Source organism: Xiphophorus couchianus, chromosome 22 (genome assembly GCF_001444195.1).
Source record: "Xiphophorus couchianus chromosome 22, X_couchianus-1.0, whole genome shotgun sequence".
Lineage (NCBI taxonomy): Eukaryota > Metazoa > Chordata > Actinopteri > Cyprinodontiformes > Poeciliidae > Xiphophorus > Xiphophorus couchianus.
Genome location: NC_040249.1, coordinates 20,067,743 through 20,088,724, shown reverse-complemented (window position 1 = coordinate 20,088,724; position 20,982 = coordinate 20,067,743). Strand labels below are relative to the sequence as shown.

Genomic DNA, 20,982 nt, shown 5'->3' with positions numbered 1-20,982 from the left:
ATTCAATAAAGTCAAACTAAACTAAATTTTCCCCAGAAATTCGCACTACACTTATGCATTCGAGTGAAAAAAAATAAAAATTATATTGTCTTGACAGTTCTATTGATGCGTTCCTCTGGAGACTAGAGGACCACATGAAGAGCTGAGGCAGCCAGATTTGGCCCCTGGACCTTGAGTTTGACACACATGCTTTAGAGTAACAATTACAACTGAAAAACAAATCTACTAGAAATTTAGAGAAGCTTCAATAACCTGGTTATAATAACTTGTCAGAACCTATTTGACATCATTTTAGCATCATTTATTTGGTCATTTGCAAAGATTAAAAGTTACAAAAGATTCTCAGACAAAGAATACAAAACATCCAGATGGCAGCATCTTATGTGTACTATGGTACAGTGAACAGTCATTAATAATATGAGGAAAGGTGGAGCTAAGTTGACAAAAACTGAATTCTTTTCCAAAAATAGTATGACCTAAAAAGAGTTGACTGTGAAACACAGTGCAGCTGATTTCTGCCTTAAATGAGAGGACTCATTTTGGCTGCCTGGTATTTTCCATCACCCACATCGCTGCTGTTTAGAGTCCAAACTTAAGCAGCAACCCATCATTGTCAGGATCCGAGTCTAGATAAAACACCTGAAAGTGTTTACACTCCAAGCACATCAGGATGTGGGAAACAAGTGGAGAGTTACCACTCAAAACAGAGTTCAGGTAGGTGACCTACACAACGTGCACACTAACGATTTATTGAGCTGTTTCCAGTAGAGCCAGTGGAAATTAATTACACACTTAGGTTTATTATTAAGGAGCACCTTTACTGTCTGCCCTCACTAAATACTGTATACTGCAACATTACACCAAGCTTACATGATCCCAATCTGGACTAACTGGAAATTTTTCAAGCTAAAGACAGAAAACACACAAATCCATTACATCAGGAAGTCCATTATTGACTCCAAATAAGACTTATGAAGACTCTTTTCTCTACAGATTTAAATAAAAATCAGAATGATTCTGAGTTTCAGTCTCTTCTGGATGTTTTTCTGCTGCCAATGCAGGATTCTCTTGAATGTCTTGAAGCTTTTCCCACTGAAGCTGAATTTCTTGTTCAATTAGAGGATTTTCCTACAACTGCAATATCCCTACCAGCAATTTCTTGTATTTCAGGTCATTTTGATGCACTGCAATAAAATTAAAAAATATTTCCGTACCCCAAAATGACATTAAATGGTAGTACTGAGTAACTGATCAAATTATCATTTAATATTTAAAAATTACATAACCAGACAAACAGAAACGCAAAGTTATGTGGAAATTTTGGTATTTTAAGGACAAAAATGACAATAATTTATATAAGTAACTAAAAACATAACAAAATCAAACAAAATATATTTTTTCCAAATCAGTTTCTTTAAAATCAATTTCTTCAAAAAAACATACTCAAGTAAATGTAATTGAGTAAATGTAACTATTTACTGTCCAGCTCTGCCAGTAGCAGTCAGACTTGCATCAAATCTGGAAACGCCTCTGACTGAAGGATGTTGCTAATTCAGGTAATACATTCATAAGAATTTTGCTAACAAAAAAAGCAGTAAATACAAGCCAAAAAACTCAGAAATTTTGAGATTAATCTCAGAAATTTTCTTTAAAAAATGAGGAAAAAAATTGTAAATTTGCAAGAAAAAAAAAATCTAATTTCCAGAGTAACCTCAGAAATTTTCTAGACAAAAAACCAAAAGATTTCTGAGCCACGTAGTACAAATTTTGTGAGAAAAGACAAGTTTAGAAATTTTCACATATTTTCTAGAAGAAAACTTGGAAATATTCAAGTCAAAAAGTTGTGACTCTTCTTTCTTTTTGGTCTACTTTTTTTTTTTATCCCCAATTACATTAAAGGAGTGATTTCTGAGGAACTTTTTCACAGCTTCACCTGTGCTAATAATATGTTGGCAGCACAAACAAAGCTCTTAATGCATATGCATTATATAAGCTGCTATAATGGATTTTGTGTTCAACTAAGTAGTTTTTTTTGCAAAGAAATGTTCACAACAACCACGTGAAAATGACCAATAAAGTAATTTATTGTGTGATTTGAGTCTTGAGATGCATTGTTTTTATTGCACAACGCAATTGCACACAGGAATGAATTGATATATGAACGAGACATTCTTTATCAAATCAAACAGATTATAACAAATATTATAGAAAATGACACAAAATACATTAAGGCTGGTATTGCACAATTAAAGTAAATATTATAAAGTGCTCTATAAAACATTTTAAAAAATTACAACCAATTACACAACGCAAGCCTAGAAGTAGTTCAGTTAAAGAAAAGGAAATCTCAAGTTTTGCATTTTGTCTGCATGAGGAAACAGCACCACCTAGTGGATCAGACAGGTTAACACTACTCATCAGAATAATACATAACAGATTAACACATGCTGGCTTATAAGAGCTTCTCAATAAATCAGAATATTGCAGAAAACTAATTTATTTGAGTGATTAAGTTCAAAAAGTGAAATTTACAAATAATAAAGATTAATTACAGACAGTGCAATATATTTCAGGTGTTTATGTCTATTAACTTGGATTATTGTGGCTTGCAGTAAATTAAAAGCCCAAGAAGAAAAATGAGTCTGTTGGTGAGATGTACCACCAACAATCTGACAAAAATGGTTTTATTGGCTCTTTTTAATACTTCAATCTGAGAAACTCAGTTGTGGTAAACTATAATCATCTAAATTAAGACAAAAATATTACTCACGTTGCAGTAAATACCTTTTTGGTTTGGTTTTTCTTCAACAACAGTCAGCAAATGATGAGCTGCTGCTCACCAGTACTGATGTGATCAGAAAAACACTTTGTGCAGATCATTAGAAAGTGTTCAGTGTTCATAAAACTGGCCAGTAGTTTGTAAAAAATTAAATATTGTAAAACATTTCTCAGGAAGTATTTCCTGAGAAGCTTAAAAACTGAGTTATATATCTGATGTGTATTTGATCATTTTGCTCTAGTTTCTCTAGCGACAGAAACACTGCAATGACTTTTCAAATGATTATTACAAAGAATCACACAGTGTCATTAGTGTTTCTGGAAATTTCTTGCTTTTCCTTGGATTGGCTCAGATATGTGCACAGTTGATTGTTTTTTTTATGACTAAACTAATTAATTTTGTTGCTCTTTTTGTCTTCTATTTGATTTTAAGCATCAACATTAAACCAAATCAATCATTATTTGGTTACCTGAAGCCCACCTTCAGCTGTATTATCTTAGTTTACAGCTCTACTGACACAAACTGGGCCTGGTGTCAGGCTCGATGATCCTCGATGATTTGGGTGAAGTGTTCTCCCGTGTACAGACCGTAGTGCAGCGTGTCTTTCTGCGCCGCGGCCCACGCCATTTGGCGGCTGGAGAAGCGAGCGGCCCAATTGCCCTGCGGGTCCACGGTCACGACCCCTCCAAGTCCCCCGACTCTGGACTTCATATGGGCCAGACCCAGATCACTGGCAGCCTCAGCTGACTGGCCTGGGCAGAGAGAACAGAGTGTTACATAAAATACGACAATCCTGTGGTTCACTTCCACCAGTCAGAGCTAAACGCACACTTACTTTTTTCTAGTCTGGTTTTTGTTTTAGTGGAACAGGAAGGCTTCCTCTTAACAGCACATAGACAAGGGTGATTGACAGCGCTAAGACCCTCCTCTTGAACCTGATTGGTTGTTTCTGGGAGAATTTTCTCACATTTTATCTCATTTTACACTATCAAAACATAGTGACAAGTTTAACAAATATGCAGAAAAACATTTTTATAAAAGTTACATACTGCAGCTTTATAGTTTATTGCACACTGTTACATACTGCCCCCCTCTGGGCATCTTGCAAATAACATAGCATGAAGAAGCTGCATGTTGAATGTGATGAGAATCATTGTATGCTAAGAGGAGGAAGAGCCACTCAGATGTTTGTAGATGTTGGTATTTCTATCCTTTAAAGCATGTTTAATTTTATGATTTTGTATTTTAAAGATGCTTTTATATTCCTTGTTTTGTTTTGCATGTTTGTGTTTTTAATTTTAACTATAGACATGAAGTCTGTTAATATAGTTTGATTAATTGTTGCGTTTTTCACAGTGCACAAATCCCAGTTCATCCATTCAGAACTGATTTATTTGAACAGGCTCCCTGTTCAGAGTGGATGTGAGCGTTACCTTGCTCCACGTGGAACAGGATGTGTCTCGCCAGCGTGACCTTCATGATGGCCTCTCCGTGGCCCGTAGTCGATACGGCTCCTGACATATTGTCAGCATAGCCTCCACTGCCTGAAACAAACATCACAACAACATGGGCACATGTTTAAGGCTCATATTTACTCTTTGTTTAGTCAAAAGTCTATTGAACTGTTGGAGCCATTTGCTTCTAGCGTAATGAAAAGTGTAATATGTAATTCTGTTTAGGAAATGAAAGATGGGGTGTCTTTTTCTCTATAAGTGTGAGGTTACAGGACATGTTTTAACATGCTGAACTGTGACTCTGCTTTGTTTACCAACTAATCCTATAGAACAACAGTCCAGATCTGCTGGTCAAAGTTTAACAGAGTCTTGAGAAAGAGGAACACTCGGCTATAAAAACTTCTGAGCTGACTTCATTTATTGTTTTACGAGAGGAAGAACAAAAGATGCATTTAGTTATTGCTTAACGTTCTCTCTCCAAATGCCAACTATCATCCATTCATACTTCATAACCTCTAAAAGTGTGTTAATGCAAGGCCAGTGATATGAGGTTTTGCATCTACAGAACTCTGCAGTAATGAAGCGAACCACAAACTCCTCAAAGTATTCTGGAGTCGAATGTTTGTGCGTCTGCCTCACAGCTGAAGCTTGGCCAAAACCGGGTCACCTCATCATCAGCTGCAGGTGTGAGAACTGACCGATGCACGGGGTGTCGCCCACTCGGCCTTCCATCTTGTTCAGCATTCCTCCAGTGGAAGTCGCACACGCTACGTTGCCATCGGTGTCGACTGCCACCGCTCCAACCGTCCCCATCTTCCCCCTAAATTAGGAAACGGGTCAGCAGAGATTAATTTAGATTAACATCAAATATGGAAAAAACCTTTCTATATATAATTTCAGAAACATTTTGTCTTTTTTTTAGCTTAGATTCTTAAAATGAAGTGTAAAGAGACATTTTTCATGGAGTACAATCTGCTCCAACTTCTGTATTAGTGTTACTATTCATTAATCATCATTATTGTCATGATGGCAAAGATTAAGAGCCGCAGATGTTTCTGATTATCATACTTTGTCATGACATGCGACAAGCACAGGTTAGGAAGTGCTAAAAATGTGGTGAAAAACAACAACCAAAAAATGTAAATAGAAATAATGTAAAAAAAAAAAACATCACTTTTGGCAAAAAACAAAAAAAGAGATCATTTATCTCAATTACTACTACACTGCAAAAACACAAAATCTTACCAAGTATTTTTGGTCTTCTTTCTAGTGCAAATATCTTAGTACATTTGAAGTAAGACACTTAACTCAAAAGTACCTTTCCAGCAAAACATAGAGACTTGTTTAAAGTAAATACTTCCTTAATATTGATGAAAAAATACTTATTCCATTAGCAAATAAATTAACTTATAAACAGGGGGAAAATGTCTTGTAACAAGTGAAATGATCTGCCAACGTAACAAATACTTCTTCATTAAAATCAAGAAATCATTTACTTAAAACAAGCCTCTATATCTTGCTAAAAATGTACTTTTAAGTTAATTTTGTCTTATTTCAAGTGCACGAAGATATTTTAACTAAAAATGAGACCAAAACTATTTGTTAAGATTTTGTGTTTTTGCATTGAATCTTTAATGAAATCCGGAAGAAGTTACTTAGTGTTGAGTTTTACATTTGACACTCCACAGGGTTGGCATCTGGGGCCAGTTTTTTTTTCCAGCGCATTCGGGAATACTCTGTGATGAGGGACTCCTGAGGAACCTCGGGAACGCCCATAGAGCGAGCAAACTGACTGGCACCCTCCGCCGTCAGAAAGGCATGGCTGGTCTGAAGGAGGGATCAAAGGTCGCACTGGTGACATACATTCACAGTCAATGTTTCCTGAACACTTTTAGGAGAGTCCAAACATTTCTGCAACTATACTGCTACCTTCTACTGTATGTTTTTCTTTTCAAAACGAGTTTCAGAATCACTTTGAACAGTTTTATAATTGTCTATTTAAAATAAACAAAAGCCTCCAGATGGTATCACCTTGTCCATGACAAGTCTGGCCAGCTGGATTGGGTTGGCTACGTTGCGGACGGCAGACACGGCGCCGCTGCTCAGAGTTTTCCCGTCCATTACGAGGGCATCCATCTCCACCTCCCCCTTCATATTCAGCACTGAACCACATCCTTAAAAAATATATCAAGCTTAAGATAGCTCTGTATTAGTAGAAACAGGACTCTGCAATCCAACAATTACTATAATCTCTCACCTTGATATTTTTAATAATGTACAAAACTGCTTTTTTAAGCTTTAATATTCTTAGCAGCAGAACATGAGAACACAAGTCATTATTTAAACTTGATTTAGCTCTAATACTCTACAGACAATGAGACAATGAGAATTCTCACCACACAGCTTTTTGCTGCATAGATCTATTTTTAAAAATCCTGCATAGCAGGAGCTAGTTTTAGGTGGCCATCTAATTTTTACAATACCTGCATTAAAAGATGGATTATTCTCCAGTAGCAGAACAGCCTCCACCACAGCATCCAAACTGCTGCCCCCTCCCTGCAGGAGTGCATACGCTGACCTCACTGCAGAGCACACTCCTGAGGTGGACAGGTCTGAGCGCTCTTTGGGGATGTGACCCGCCCCCCCATGGACCACCACGACTGGCAACATGGCAGTCCCCTGGAAAAATACATTGCAAATCTCAAATGTGTTATTCAGATTTACACCGTATAAAAACACACACACGTACATCTTTTTTTTCTCACTCTCCAAAGTTGAATCAGTGCAAATTGCCCTTGTTTTAGATCAGTTTCAATTAGCAAAATTATTATTATTGGTAAATCCCACAATAATGAGAGAGAGAATATTTATTAATGTCTTCAAAATTAGGTGTTTACATACAATTAGCTTTAGGTAGCATTGGCTTTGAACTAAATGGCTTGGGCTAAACGTTTGGTGTTTCTTTCTAACAATAGTTAGCTGCAATTTTGGCCCATTCCTCCTAACAGAGATTGGATCTTTACGTTGACCAATAGGAGAGAAGCTAGCTCTGAATTCCCACCCACCAGGACCCCCTGCAGCCTCCTTCTCCTACTGTTATTTTGCATCTAAAGAGTCAGAAGAGAAAAACAAAAGAGAACACAAAGAAAATAGAAATAAATCTGTAAATAAACAGACTAATGAGAAAACAGGAGGCAAAAAATTAAATGGCTAGAGGAAAAATCGACAGGAGAAAATTAATGTATAACATAAAAGTCACATGCGAATATGAAAAAATTAGAAAAAACAAGTAATGAAATTTAAAAAATTAAAAACTAATAAAACTAGAATTGACAGATTAAAGATAAAATAAAAAAGTAATATGTTAAACTAATACTGTTGAAAATGATATGCAAATATCAATTTATGTTACTGTATAATCACAAAAAATGGAAAAGTTCTTATTTCTTATACACTATTGAGCACATTAATTACATTATCAAGTAATTTTTTATGGCATTTTTACTTTTTTGATAATTTTGGCAGGGTCTGTCCTCCATATAAATCCATATATTAGTTTTCCTTTTTGAAATGCTTTAAAAAAATAAAAATAAAAAAAGTTTAATAAAGAGAGATACACCTGTACAGACTAGTAAATTTCAAAGATGAAGAAATTTTGTTTTCGTCACAGTGATAACACCGGTTATACCAGCTGTGCCAAAACAAGCCTTTGCATTCAACAAACCGTAAGTAAACCACACTTACGCACATTTGCAAATTAAGAAGAAGTGAATTTTCTAACGTTAAAGCCATTATTTAGGTAAAAACGATAAACAGTTACCATGTAAAAAAATTAAAATGCATACATAAAACAGAGAAAGAAGGACACTGAGAAAAAGACAGCAGGCAGTGCAAGGTTTACATTACACTGCTGTCTCCAATGAAACCTTACTCTAAAGACTGACCTAATTCCTTTTTTGCTCTCTGAATGCAGGACGTGCGACGCAATAACTGCAACTCACCAAATGTTCACATCTACATCAACACAACCTTTAAATATCACTAACACAAACGGAATAATATAGATTTTTCCTTACCAGAATATCCTCGTGACTAGAAGCAGAGCTAGCAGCTAGCAGCAGTACATCCGGAACTCCACAACGAGCCGTTCAAAATAAAAGCCCTTTCTTCTTCTTCTTCTTGTTTTTTTTTATTTTTATGGCGGTTGGCAAACAACTTTTAGGTGCATTACCGCCACCTTCTAGACTGGAGTATGGATCAGATGTAAAATCACTATAATCTTCCCATAATACCTGTTCTCCTTAGAAAATTAAAAATACTATTAAAAACTACGTCCCCCGATGATCTTTGAAGCAAACTTCTAATATCTAATTTATTTTTATTCCTATTTAAATTTCTAATTAACTCCTCCCTTTCTCGATCATACTTACTACATTCTAAAAAAAAATGTTGTATTGTTTCTAATTTCCCACAATAACTACAGAAACCTGTATCATGTTTATTAATTATTTTAAGAGTACTGTTTAAACCTGTATGTCCAAACCTTAATCTAGATATAATATCTTCTTCTTTTTTATTCCTGCTACATTTCCTAAATTCTCCAACTTTTCTTTGGATGCTATAATAAAATCTGGCATTGCTTCCTTTATCCCACTGTTCCTGCCATTTATCCTTAATATACATTTTACTAATATTTTTAACCTCATTTTTACTCATTTTAATATTTAAATCAACAATACACTTTTTTGCTGCATTCTTAGCAAAACTATCTGCCAGCTCATTCCCTATTCCCTATGTGAGCAGGAACCCAAACTAATTTGACCAGAGATCCATAACTTTTAATCCTAAACATTAAATGATTAATATCAACTATCATATCTTGCCTTGATTCTGAATTTTGTTCTACAATACTTACTAATGCACTACTTGAATCTGAACAGATTACAAATAAAAGCCCTTTGCATCTGACACAGCTTTTATTTTGTTAATTGACAGAATTAGCTTAACAATGTGAAGAATAGACGTGATTTTAAGAAAGTCAGTTGAGTTGAAACAGGTAAAGAGCGTTTTGTTGATATATTTCTGAAGGTTGAGTAAGTTTTGTGGTTTGGATTAACGTAAAAATAGAATAAAATACGATTTCCAAACATGTCTATGTTGGCATAAGAGCCAAACCTGCCAAGAACAAATCAACAAATTAGAATATGTATTATTTTCGGTAAGCCATTTATAGGCATCTTCAATGTCTATATTTAGAAAAGCTAGTTTCACTTTGTGGTTTTCTCTAAATGTTAGCCTTAATTTAATTAAAGCTGACGAATTAAATATCGGCACAAATATATTTGTTTGTAAAATAGCAAAAGGTATTCTTGTGCAAAACGTTGGGAATTTCCCAGTATTGTTTATTTGTTTAATGTTCATGAAATTAGTCTTACAATTGCAGTTAGAAAGCTGGATTATGGAGCATCCTCTCGGCTGCAGTGAGCTGACCATGGTGCTGAATTAGGCAGATTTCAGATTGTACTTTTAATTTACAGCATTGCCCAATCATATGATCAGTAATTTTAGAAGTAGCTCAAAGACTCTTAAAAGCAGGATCATCAAATTTATAATATAAATAATGGGGCCAGTATTTAAAGTATTGGCCCCAGATGTGATTCTAAAATCTCTTGCTGATGAATTCAGCCTCCAGCTCCTTGTTTGTGGAAGCATCTGCAAGCCTGTATGTTTTAGTTTACACTTGACCACTGCTAACCACTGAGCAGTCCCATCATGGGCTATAATTATAATATTGCTCAGTGACATACTGTAAATGTCATATAGCTGTATGGTGTGGTTATATAGGAAACCTCAGGCTCTCTCCAGAATAGCTTCTCAGCGGATTATGAAACAAGAAAGAAAATATTATACAATTTCTAGATTTATACAATTCTATAAAGTAAAAATTTCCACTTAAATGTACTATTTTCCTAAAGTACCATGTCATAGTTTATAACTTTCTATCTTTGCTTAGTTAGCTTGCTGAATCACCTTCATCAGTAATAACGTTATTTAACAAACTTGCTTTTGTTTCCTCCAAATGGAAACAACTTATAAATATCAAATAACAAATATCTTTCTGACAGTCTCATCTGTTATGATTTATTCAGCTGGAAATTTTTCATTGCAGCTTAAGCCATGCATTAAGCTGCAATGGAAAGTGCCTTTTGTCAGATAAAACTAAATTATTATTATTATTATTATTATTATTATTATATAATGTCATATTCTAATGTCAAATGTATTGTTTGCATTAGCTGTAAAAGGAAAAATCATTATAAATAACAAAATAAATAGGCCTGTCGCATTAAGCAATAAATCAATTAATCGCATAGTAAAATAAAATGAGCGTAATAATTTGAATTTGTATTTATAATTTTTCTTTTTTTCTCTCTCTCCTTAAGCTGAATGACAAAAGTCTTCAGTCTGATGATTTGGAAAAGCTAGCCCTTTTTTTTTTTTTTTTTTGAAGATTTTGTTTACAGAAACTTCATAAATCATTTTATTTATCTTTTCTGTTTTGTTTATTTTTGTAGTTATTTTGGATATTTAAAATGTTTTCCAGTTCCACTGTCAAATCTTCAATAGAATTTAAAGTTTATTGATCTTTGAGAGTGTTCTTGAAATATTATGCCATTACCATCATATTCTTTGAAGATGGTCTCAAAACATCAATAATATCGTTTATTGCAATAATTTCTGGGACAATTAATCGTCCAGCAAAATTTGTTATTGTTTTATCCTGATCCTGAAATATCTAAATTAACTTTTTCAATATTCTGTTTTATTGAATATGACTTTACTGTATTTTTCTTTAACTTTTCCTTTTTTTCTTTGTCTTTGCTTAGTAAATAACAGCAATGCTTATTTAAGAGATTTAATATAAAATCGTGGTAAAAAGCTGATTTTTTAATAGGCATATATTGCTTAATATAGAAACAATAATATTAATTTATGTAATTTACGGTATTATCAGCGTCATGTGGTCTCGTAAAGCCACAGTGCATCCTTGAGGAACCACGTATTTCCTGTGTGTGTGTGTGTGTGTGTGTGTGTGTGTGTGTGTGTGTGCGCGCTAAGGACCGCCGAGAGCGCGCATCCTGACGGCGAGTGGAGCCCCCATTCTCAAATGAGGGCTGCTCGCTCCCGCGGCACGGCAAGTGAGCGCGCTTGAGGGGCTGCGGTCCCATTGACGGTTCCGTCTCCCTGACAGCAGCATCAGCAGCAGCAGCGGCGGCGGAGCTGGAAAACAAGAAGTTACCGCCTCGCCCCTCAGCCACAGGAGCCAGCCGAGCGCGCCGACCGGAGAGAGCCGTCTTCAGGGAGCCCTCCTCCCCCTCTGCCTGGCCACAAGGACGGAAACGAGGTCCTCTTTCCCGTGCGCCAGCGTCCCGACTGACCGCCGGAGATATGGGCTCACCGTAAAACGGAGGTGGTGGAGGGGAGAGGCGGGCGGGTGGGCGGTGGGAGGGGGTGGGGGGAGAAGACAGCGGAGCAGCAAGAGGGAGGAGAGGCTGAAAACGGCAACGGGAACCGAAGCGCTAAGGCCACAGCCACCGCAGCTAACACCACCCCGGGCGCCCCCGCCACCGCCATGGGAACTCCACATCAGCCGCTCCGACCGCCGCTCCATCAGTTGGCCATGTCGTGATCCGTGGGCTCCTCCAGCGGGTTTTTCATCCGTGATCCGACAGGAGGGAGGAGAGGAAGGAGGAGAAGGAAGAGGAGCCGGGAGTGAAGAAAGGTGGTGGTGGTGGTGGTGGCAGGGAAGATGTTCGCCTCGGTGGGCCCTCGGGGCGGCCCGCGCCCACCCGCCGCTCCGGCCATCCCGGAGCCGGACCTCAGCCATCTGACGGCGGAGGAGAGGGACATCATCATGTCTGTGCTGGCTCGGCAGCGGGAGGAGGAAGCTAAGGATGAGGCCATGTCAAAGTAAGGGAGGGAAAAGAGGAAAAAAATCAGTGTGTGAAGGGGTGTGTGTGTGTGTGTGTTAATGTCATTTTTGGAGAAGTCCAGCACCTCAGATCTCTCTGGACTGAATGTTTCATTAGGACTTCCACAGTGGATCTTTCCACGCATGTGTGCGTGTGGGGGTGTGAGTGTGTGTGCGTCCTGCTGGAAACTCCACACAGAACTCACTGACTCACAGGCTCTTATAGGCTGGAGCTCTGCGCAGGAGGAACCGTGCATGGGGCAGAAGGATGAAATAAGGTCCTCATGTACTCCCAGTGACTGCTGGGAAACAGAGCAGAGGCTGACGCTCTGTAACTACTCCACAGATTTCAAAAGAGGAGCAAATTTTCTAATCTGCACTTCTACATGCACAGTTTGTGACTGAGTCAGGCAGCAAGTAACTGAGCAATACCTGTCATATTTCTCAGCCGTAGATGCTGCAGCTAGAGTGAAGAACAGTAAAAGTAAAATCTTCCCTCTGCTGAGTTTTATCTGTGCAGCATCCATCTCAACAGCTGCTGTTCTCAGCTCTGGGGTGCGGCTGAGCCTTTCCCAGCCTTGTGCACCGTATGTAGGCCAATGCTGTTGCAATAGACATCTCACAGGCTGTTACAGAAGCAGTCGGCTGTTAGCAGCAGTTCAAGAGGTACCAGTGGAATCTGCTTTTATTTTTACACTAGAAAAAAAATGCATGTAGGGAAGACTGAGGGTTTACAGTTGATGTGCAGAGTTGCAGCCATACCACCGTATCCTCCAGGATTAGAAAATCCATCAACTTGAAGCTCAGTGTTTCTGCACAGTCTGCATAGAAGCTGCATGCAGAGATGAGCAGATAGAAAGCTAGAACGACCCACCTTAGTCAGGCGCTCCTCCAGCTCTACGTCCCTGTTCTATTTTAAGCTCACTGTACGGACTGATGGCCCAGCACTGGAACGGAAGATCGATTCATTGCATCTAAAGAAGGAAATGTCCAATACATAGCTCTCGCTCTAAGTAGCTCTGCATCACTGCAACTAATACATTAAATGTAGTCGTGTCATAGCGCAGCAGCTGAAAATAAGGCAGGCTGTCATGTCCTAACCCACATTAGTGCCTCCACTGTTTGCTGTCACCACTCTTTAGATGGGGATCATCGAGAGGAAGTGATGTATGTGTGACCAGAAAGGGTGCACTGGTTTGCTAATACATGCATGCCAAATACACTAGCTGTATGGTAGCGTGGGCTGTGATGCAGAGAGGCAGAGTTTACACTACACTCGGTCAGTTTTTATTACATAAAATGTGGGGCTAGCTTATTATGGAGGGCTTCGGCTACGTCACACAGCCGTGTGCTCTCTGAGATAAGTTGGTGCATTCTACATAAAAAATCTCTGTGGCTAGCTGTTTGATAACTAGTGCAGTTAGATAAAGATAAGCCTGTAGAAGATGCTATAGTTTGTCTTTTTGCACACACTAGCCAGTGCTGCTTTTTGACTGGACGGTTTAGTGAGGTTCTTGAATCTGCCACATCTGCCAGAGTTCAGACACGATGCTCACACTTTGCTGTCTAGAGAGAGAAAAAAGTAATTTCATGTTGATAGAGGGAACCGAAGAAATGATCTTAAATGGAACAGCTGGCCTTACTTTCAGCTCAGTTCATAGTGATGGTCTTTCCTGAATTGATCTCTGGTTTTCTAAAGCTTTCCAGTCTCTCACCGGGGTTTTTTACGAGGAAAAAATACAACCTTTACGTCTTTCATTATCTGACAAAGAACCGTTATTACAATACGCTTGGCCTTCCGTCTGTCCATATATCCAACCATAATCTGGCAAACACCTTTCCCCTGTTTGTGTAGGTTAGATGTCAGTAAGGGTGGACTTTAGATGGGGATCATCCATCCATCCATCCATCCATTTTCCGTTCACCCTTGTCCCTAATGGGGTCGGGAGGGTTGCTGGTGCCCATCTCCAGCTACGTTCCGGGCGGGAGGCGGGGTTCACCCTGGACAGGTCGCCAGTCTGTCGCAGGGGATCATCTAAAGTTTTATCACAATATTTTGTGGTAGTACTATGATAGTGACAAAAGTCACAATAAGAACTGTTACTTCTTTTTTAGGTAACTGTATGACAGAGCAATTGTTGCCTCGCAAACACAAATACTGCTCTATTTTTAATATACTTCCTTTGGTCACTAGTCACATAGAGTAGTGTGATTCATGTCACTAAAGTGCTCACAGTAACTGCATTTTATCATATTTATTTATAGTTATTACAGTGGAGAAAAATAGCAAAAATTATCCTGACCATATGGGCAGCTTTAGGAGTTTTTAACACATCATTATTTGAGACTTATCATGTGAACGATAAATCAAAATTTGATCAGAACACAGTGGGCAGTGAAAACCAGTCTTCACCCACAACGGACGTTTAAAGCTCTCATGGTGCCTGGCATCAGCCTGGACGGAGAAACCTGCTGGTCTTTGGTCTGTCAATGAACGACAACGGATTGGTGTTCCAACATGGCCGACTTTACATCTATCTCTGTCCTGAGCTGCTACTGGAAACTTTCTGTCTGGCTGCTATGGCTCACAACTCAGGACACTGTTACGTCAGGGCGCGGAACATGTACTTGCAACAAAACACCATAAAAATATGGCTTTACTTGTCAGATGTATAGTTGATAACACTGGATTTTACCTGCTCTAGTTCAAAATCAGAAATACCTACATTGGCAAACCTAAACAGATATTTTATCCTGATTTTAAGATTTATTAAATCTTTATACTATTTGTGAAATCATAGAAAGTAGATAAGAAGTGCTCTCTCTGGTGGCATTCATGCTAAAACCAAACTCTGCTTTTAAGGTTTACCTGGGTAACAGTAGGATTTTAAGTCAATAATTCCTACTGATGTAAAAGTCCTTGTTTTAATGTAAGATTATTTCATTTTTCCCTAGTTATAAGTGAAATAATCTGCCAGTGGAACTTGCATTTTTTCATCAATATGAAGGAATGATTAACTTAAATATGAAACAAGCTCATATTTATTTCTGATACATTCCTTGTAAGTCAGTTTGCTTTATTTCAAGTGTGCTAAGATATTTCCACAATATGCTAGACCAAAAATACTTGGTAAAATTTTGTGTTTTTGCAGTGTAGCTGCTTCTGTCCCACAGTAAGCATCAAATATGTGTGTTAGCATTGCACATGGTATGACATATGTGAAATATTTTAATGGACATGCTGCACATGGCTTTGTTCAAAGCGACTTGTGCGCTGACCATCTCATCTCTGTGAGGAACAGAGATGTTTTATTGGTAGCACAGTGAGTGTTTTTCATGAACAAACCAGTGAAACTGACCTGTAATCAGTAGTTTATTAGCTCCGTATAAAATCCCAGAACAGAATCCTTTGCTACGTCTAAAGTTGCTCAGATTGTTTCATAACGAGTGAGTGGAGTACCCACAGTGCTGACAATGAAAAGACACGTCTTCTGTTTTAGACAGCGTGGGTGTTGGCAGGGAAATCTCTCCTGAGTTCCCTCTGTGATCAGACTAATCAGAGCGCGCTGCCCATGTTTATTGATGAGGGAGTTTTGAAACACGCTGTGAATGTGTCACTGGACATATTGAGATCATGTGATTGTTGTCTGAGGCCTGTCATCAACACCTGAAAGCGTCTGAGCTGCGCGATAAGATCAAAGAGAGTAAATGAAAGTTTGAGGCATGATTCGAACCGTTGAAGAAGTGGCAAGAAAAACTTTGTTGGAAAACTTGGACGAGGCAGGCTTGCATTTTGTGCAATCTTAAACAGGTACAAGTTAAAAAGATGTCATAGAAAAGTAGTGATGCTTACAAGCATCTAATTATGGATGAAAGGTTAAAGGTGAAGAGCTGCTTTATTAGGAAGATACAAACGGTATTGTGTGTGCTTTTTCTGGTTTGATCAGAAAAAGCTGAAAAATATCTTCACAAAAAAAGGTTTGTTGCTTATGGAGCTAAATTGGGACCTTAAGTTTGAAAAAAAAAGTCTTTTTCAAACTTAAAAGAAATAACTGAAAATGGAAAAACCTGAATCTGAAAAGTAGCTTTAAACTTTTTTTTCAATTTTACGTTTTTTATTTCATGTTGAAATTTAGTTTTTTAGTCTGACAGTTTTTCCAGTTTCAATATTATTTTTCAGTTCATTTTTTTCAGTTTCAAACTTTTTATTTCAGGTTGAAAATCACTTTTAAGTTTGGATTTTTTTTTTCAGTTTTAATATTATTTTTCAGTTCATTTTTTTCAGATTCAAATCTTTTTGTTTTTAAATTTCAGAAAAATATTTTTTGCCCAAACTTTATGGCCCCAATTTAGCTCCATAGAGGAGCTTCATCAACTTGGGAAAGGTGGAAACAGAGCTGATGTTATTCCACATGGAGAGGGTTCTCCATGTGGAGGGCTGTTAATGTATCAATATGGATAAAAACTGAGAGGTGAATAAAGATAAACAACTTATTGCCAATGTAGAAAAGACTGTTTGCTCACTAAATGAAAAGTACATTTACACAAAGTTATCTGTTGATATTTCAGCACAGTTGAAAAGTTGTTAAATGGGGAAACCAAATCAAACTTTCCATATCCATGTTTGAGCTGAAGAGAAAACATATGGGCTAAGCAAACGCTAGTTTTTAAAATATGTACTCATATAGGCATAAAATAATGCTTGCAGGTGTCAAAAAGTTTTAACTTGGACATTTATGGGCAATCAGAAGAACCCCTCATGTCTTTAGGATGTTTTTTTTTTATAAAGAAAACATTTGCTTTCTTTAAAAGCTTAGGTTCTTTGCCAAATGTTGCATATTTTACATCGGCTCTCTAACCATTTTTCCAAAATTTGTCTGTTTCAGGGAGGAGAAGCCGATTCAAGCGAGGACAGTGAACCTGGTCCGACAGACGAAGCCTCCACCGCAAAATGACGTCCGGTGAGTGGAAAACTTCTTCATCCCCACCCACCTGAAGCTTTGCTGTGAAATTTACTTTACACCTCCGATCAGCGCAACATGAGGCCTGTAATGTGACGGTTCGATTTGAATATTTTCACTCCCGGCGTTTATAAAGGAGACTTGCTGATAAAGATCCACTGAAAGCTGCTCTGGTTTACCATTTGATTGGCTTCTCCCCCTGTGAATACTTCCCCATTCAGGTTGCTGTCTGTCATCTGTTACACTGCAGCCACAGAGTCCATCTTGAGACGGACACGGTCAGAGAGTTTAGTCTAGTCCTGGTATTGCTGAGTCATCAACAAAACGTCCAAAGCCTTCCTGTGCTGTGAAGTCGCTGGCTGAGAACTCAGTTTGGTTTTGGCTGGAAACTTGTTTCACATCCAGCTTTAGGGTTTCTTTAAATTCTCAGTAGATGTTGGGGTATGCTTTTGAGCAACAATTTTAAACTTTTAAATGCTGGTAATATCTTCTTTTCCTCCCATATTTAGCCTTTTTTTTATCTCAAACGAGGGGTTTCCATTTACCTGGTGAGCTGATGGTAGACTTTGATTGGGCCTTTTAGATTCCCAGGCAAGCAGAACTTAGAGTTTTTATTGCTAGAGGTGGGCAGTAACTAGTTACATTTACTCAGTTACATTTACTTGAGTAATCTTTTGGAAAACATATAATTTTAGGAGTATTTTTGCGATGTTGTACTTTTACTTGAATAATTGTATTACTATGATATTATTAAATAATAATTATAAATTAATAATATATAACATGTTAATAATAATTAATAATATCTCATTTTAATTATTATTAAATTATTTTTATTATTGTTATTTTTACTTGACAAAAATTGTCTGGTTACTCTACTCACACTGATTAACGTTTTACCAAAAATTACACACAGCCCCACAGTTTTTGCTAAAGTTTAATAAGTTTTATATAGAAAGAAACTGATTTGGAAAAGTTTTCCTTACAGTGCTTTACAGCACCAGCGGTGCCTCAGCAAAGTTGTAAAAAGAAAAGTTGCAAAAACTGGGGCGGAGGGGACAACAAAATTAAAAGCCGTAACTGAATTCCAGTAGTTTTTATAATGCTGCTGTTGTAATAATAATGCTGAAACCTTTTAAGCTTGTCCTCTCCTCTCTCTCTAATAAATGTTAAAATTTTGGGGCTGTAAATGTGAATAAGCTAAATGCTATAATCTACAGATTTTAGCATGTCTGATCCATATAAATGCTATAGGTATATAGTACTGGATTTGCTACAATGACTGTTAACTCTGCCTTAAAATAATAAAAAGCCAACTAATGCTTTAAATATAAATTTAACAATAAATGCTGGTCCAAGCAGTTTTTTTCCTGTGGTAAATGTATTATTCATAACACAAAAAATATCAGTTATATTGTTTTAGATCTAATATTTTTGTCATTAAGTTGGAAGTTACGTTCTTTTTGACATTTTAATTTTCCATAGATTTCAGCATTCCATAGAAATACTGTATATCCATGTTCTTTTCTGCAAAAGAGCAGAAAAGAAAACCTAAGAACAGAAATAAAATTGGATTCTTTAAAAATGACAACAAATTACCTGAAGTAAATATTTATCAAACATTTTATACTGTTGCTCTTTTTAAAGTCATGCAACGTTTGTGGCTCTAAACAAGTCTTATTTAGCAAATATGGCTCTCTGGATTGTAAATATTGCATTTGACTGATCTAGTACAAGGCATTAGATGGTAATATTCATGTTTGAGTTTTAAATTGTTCCATTTTAAATGAAGTAAAAGTTCAACGTATCATGCATTCAGCTCTGGAAAAATGCACCGAACCCCATTGAAAACCTCTTATTCCACCAAATATTGATTTCTGAACTCTTCCCGATATAAAACATTAGTATTGTAGTTTCTAAAATAATGTGAACTTGTTTTCTTTGCATTATTTGAGGTCTGAAAGCACTGCATCTTTTTCTTTATTTTGACCATTTCTCTTTTTTTGCAATTAAATACTAAATGTTTGCTAGGAATTTCAGAGACATGCTGTCTGTAGTTCATAAAATAAAAGAATAATGTTCATTTTACTCAGACATATACCAAAAAAAAAATCGGATCAATACTTAAATAAAATGTTATGAAAGTTAAAGGAACATTTTCCTATTTAGCTGACAAAGCCAGCTAAGGCAGCTATCCAGGACGCCATTATTCAGGGGGCAGCAAAGAAAACAAAAAAGGAAAATGTTGTCAGTTAGAACTGAAAAAGTTTCAAATTCATTATTTGCCTGTGAAGTCACAGGGAGTCAAATCCTCCATGTCAGAGTAAACCCTGTTCTTAGAAGCTGCTGTCTGATGTAAAGTTTGCAATTAGGACTTTCCTAATAACATGCTCTGCCGCTTTAAGGTTAGCCTTCTCTGGAATAAAGCTCCCATCTTTGCTCCAATTAGCAGAGATAGAAGCTTGATGTTGTGGTCTGAAGCAATTATTTATTATGGAACCACTCAGTGATACTCTGTCCTTTACCATATTTACGTTAAGGCAGTTTTTATATCAGTGGTCAGTAATGGAAACTTGATTTGTCAGGGTTGCTTGAATCTAATCGTTTTTATCCTTTGATGTTGATCTGTTTGAAGACTCATCTGTGAATTGTTTTTTGTTTCAATGACTCTTATAGCTGGAAATGTAGTTTTTTGACACCATAATAATAAAAGATTGATATTTTATGTGCTCTTTTTGTGTGAGATGCAAGAGATTATTTCATAGTTTGTTTTTAAGAGTTGTCTTCCAGAGTAAATGATCTGTTTGTGGAGAGTATTTATTTACTTATAGAAACAATGTTTTTCATATTGTTCCATAAAAAAGAGATCAGTTCACTGAACTGCAGCCTGAAAATGAGGGTATTCTGTTTTTAATTAACATGAAAGGCAAGAGACCATATCTTTCAAATTTACTCAGAAAATGGATACCTGAACATTTTAATTCAAATATAATTTAAAAGTTAATTTATCAATTAATCGTTTAATAAAAAAATCTTATATTCCTAAATTTTCTCTTTACACTCACCTGAGCCTTTTTAAATCAATGACTAAGATATTTTTATTCAGAAAGACTGAATAATACTCTGTAGCACTCTGGCATTTTTATTTCTTCTCTCTGTTTCATCAGCAGGTGAAAAAAAAAAATTCATAATTTCACTACGTTTACTTTAAAACTCCACTTTAAAAATAAATAATGATCAACTTTTATTGTTTTTATTGGTGGGACGTAGTTGGTCGTGCTGTGGCCATGCAGAAAGACTGTTCTGGGTTCAAATCCCGGCCTGAGTTTGCATGTTTTCCCTGTGCATGCATTGCTTCTCTCTGGGTAGTTTGGCTTCCTCACACAGTCCAAAACCATAACTGTTTGGTTAATGGGTATCTATAAATAGTTCAGCAAAAATATTGATCCTAAATTAACAAACATGACCGCTGGCTGAATAAAAGGGACCATTACAAATCACTTAGCTGACAGAACCGTCATCAAAGTTAATATCAATATGAATAAATGATCTGAAAATGTAGCTATTGTTTGTGTGATTTTGGATAGTAATATTCTCCAGATTTTAATGTAAATTGAAGAACATAAGGAGTTATTTAAGTAGTATAACTTTGCTTATAGACCTGAATCAAATTATAACATTTTCATAAAAAAATCAAATTTGCCACACCTCTGAAACATCTTGAACTGAATGGCTGAAATCTGAGCGGCACATTGGTACATACCCAGTTTTTTGGAGTTAGACTTCAAATTTCACTGTAACATGCTGATATGTAAA

The 20,982-nt window shown here is 36.9% G+C and overlaps 2 protein-coding genes across 25 annotated transcripts in view; one reads left to right on the top strand and one right to left on the bottom strand.

Moving 5' to 3' along the window:
* Positions 1 to 2,060: 2,060 nt before the first annotated feature.
* On the bottom strand, positions 2,061 to 8,393 carry asrgl1 (asparaginase and isoaspartyl peptidase 1). Of its 3 annotated transcripts, none has more exons than XM_028007610.1 (7): positions 7,299 to 8,393; positions 6,717 to 6,912; positions 6,265 to 6,407; positions 5,906 to 6,060; positions 4,932 to 5,053; positions 4,213 to 4,323; positions 2,061 to 3,531 (listed from the first exon to the last, which is right to left on the bottom strand). In XM_028007610.1, exons 1-7 carry the CDS (start codon positions 7,338 to 7,340, stop codon positions 3,314 to 3,316), a joined length of 987 nt encoding a protein of 328 aa, XP_027863411.1. In that variant the 5' UTR covers positions 7,341 to 8,393; the 3' UTR covers positions 2,061 to 3,313. The 3 variants fall into 3 exon arrangements, with proteins under 3 accessions (XP_027863411.1, XP_027863412.1, XP_027863410.1); XM_028007611.1 differs by having other exon boundaries at positions 8,310 to 8,393; XM_028007609.1 differs by having other exon boundaries at positions 6,717 to 7,545.
* A 2,646-nt stretch (positions 8,394 to 11,039) lies between these two features.
* rims1a (regulating synaptic membrane exocytosis 1a) overlaps positions 11,040 to 20,982 on the top strand; it is a 76,876-nt gene continuing 66,933 nt past the window's right edge. For 18 of the 22 annotated variants that reach the window (XM_028007142.1, XM_028007129.1, XM_028007131.1 and 15 more), the window contains exons 1-2: positions 11,040 to 12,204; positions 17,092 to 17,166. In XM_028007142.1, the coding sequence (XP_027862943.1) occupies positions 12,044 to 12,204; positions 17,092 to 17,166 (236 nt within the window). In that variant the 5' untranslated portion in view covers positions 11,040 to 12,043. The remainder of the gene's footprint in view (positions 12,205 to 17,091; positions 17,167 to 20,982) is intronic. The other 4 variants (XM_028007140.1, XM_028007138.1, XM_028007137.1 and 1 more) reach the window with 1 other exon arrangement.

Bases quoted from the DNA above. Each gene is read 5' to 3' on its own strand.
- asrgl1 (XM_028007609.1), bottom strand. From the start codon at position 6,984: ATGTACGTGTGTGTGTTTTTATACGGTGTAAATCTGAATAACACATTT. The intron at 6,061-6,264 runs GTGATACCATCT...TCCCTCCTTCAG, and splicing joins CCAGACTTGTCATGGACAAG to ACCAGCCATGCCTTTCTGAC. The intron at 3,532-4,212 runs GTAACGCTCACA...CTCTCTGCCCAG, and splicing joins CCTGTTCCACGTGGAGCAAG to GCCAGTCAGCTGAGGCTGCC.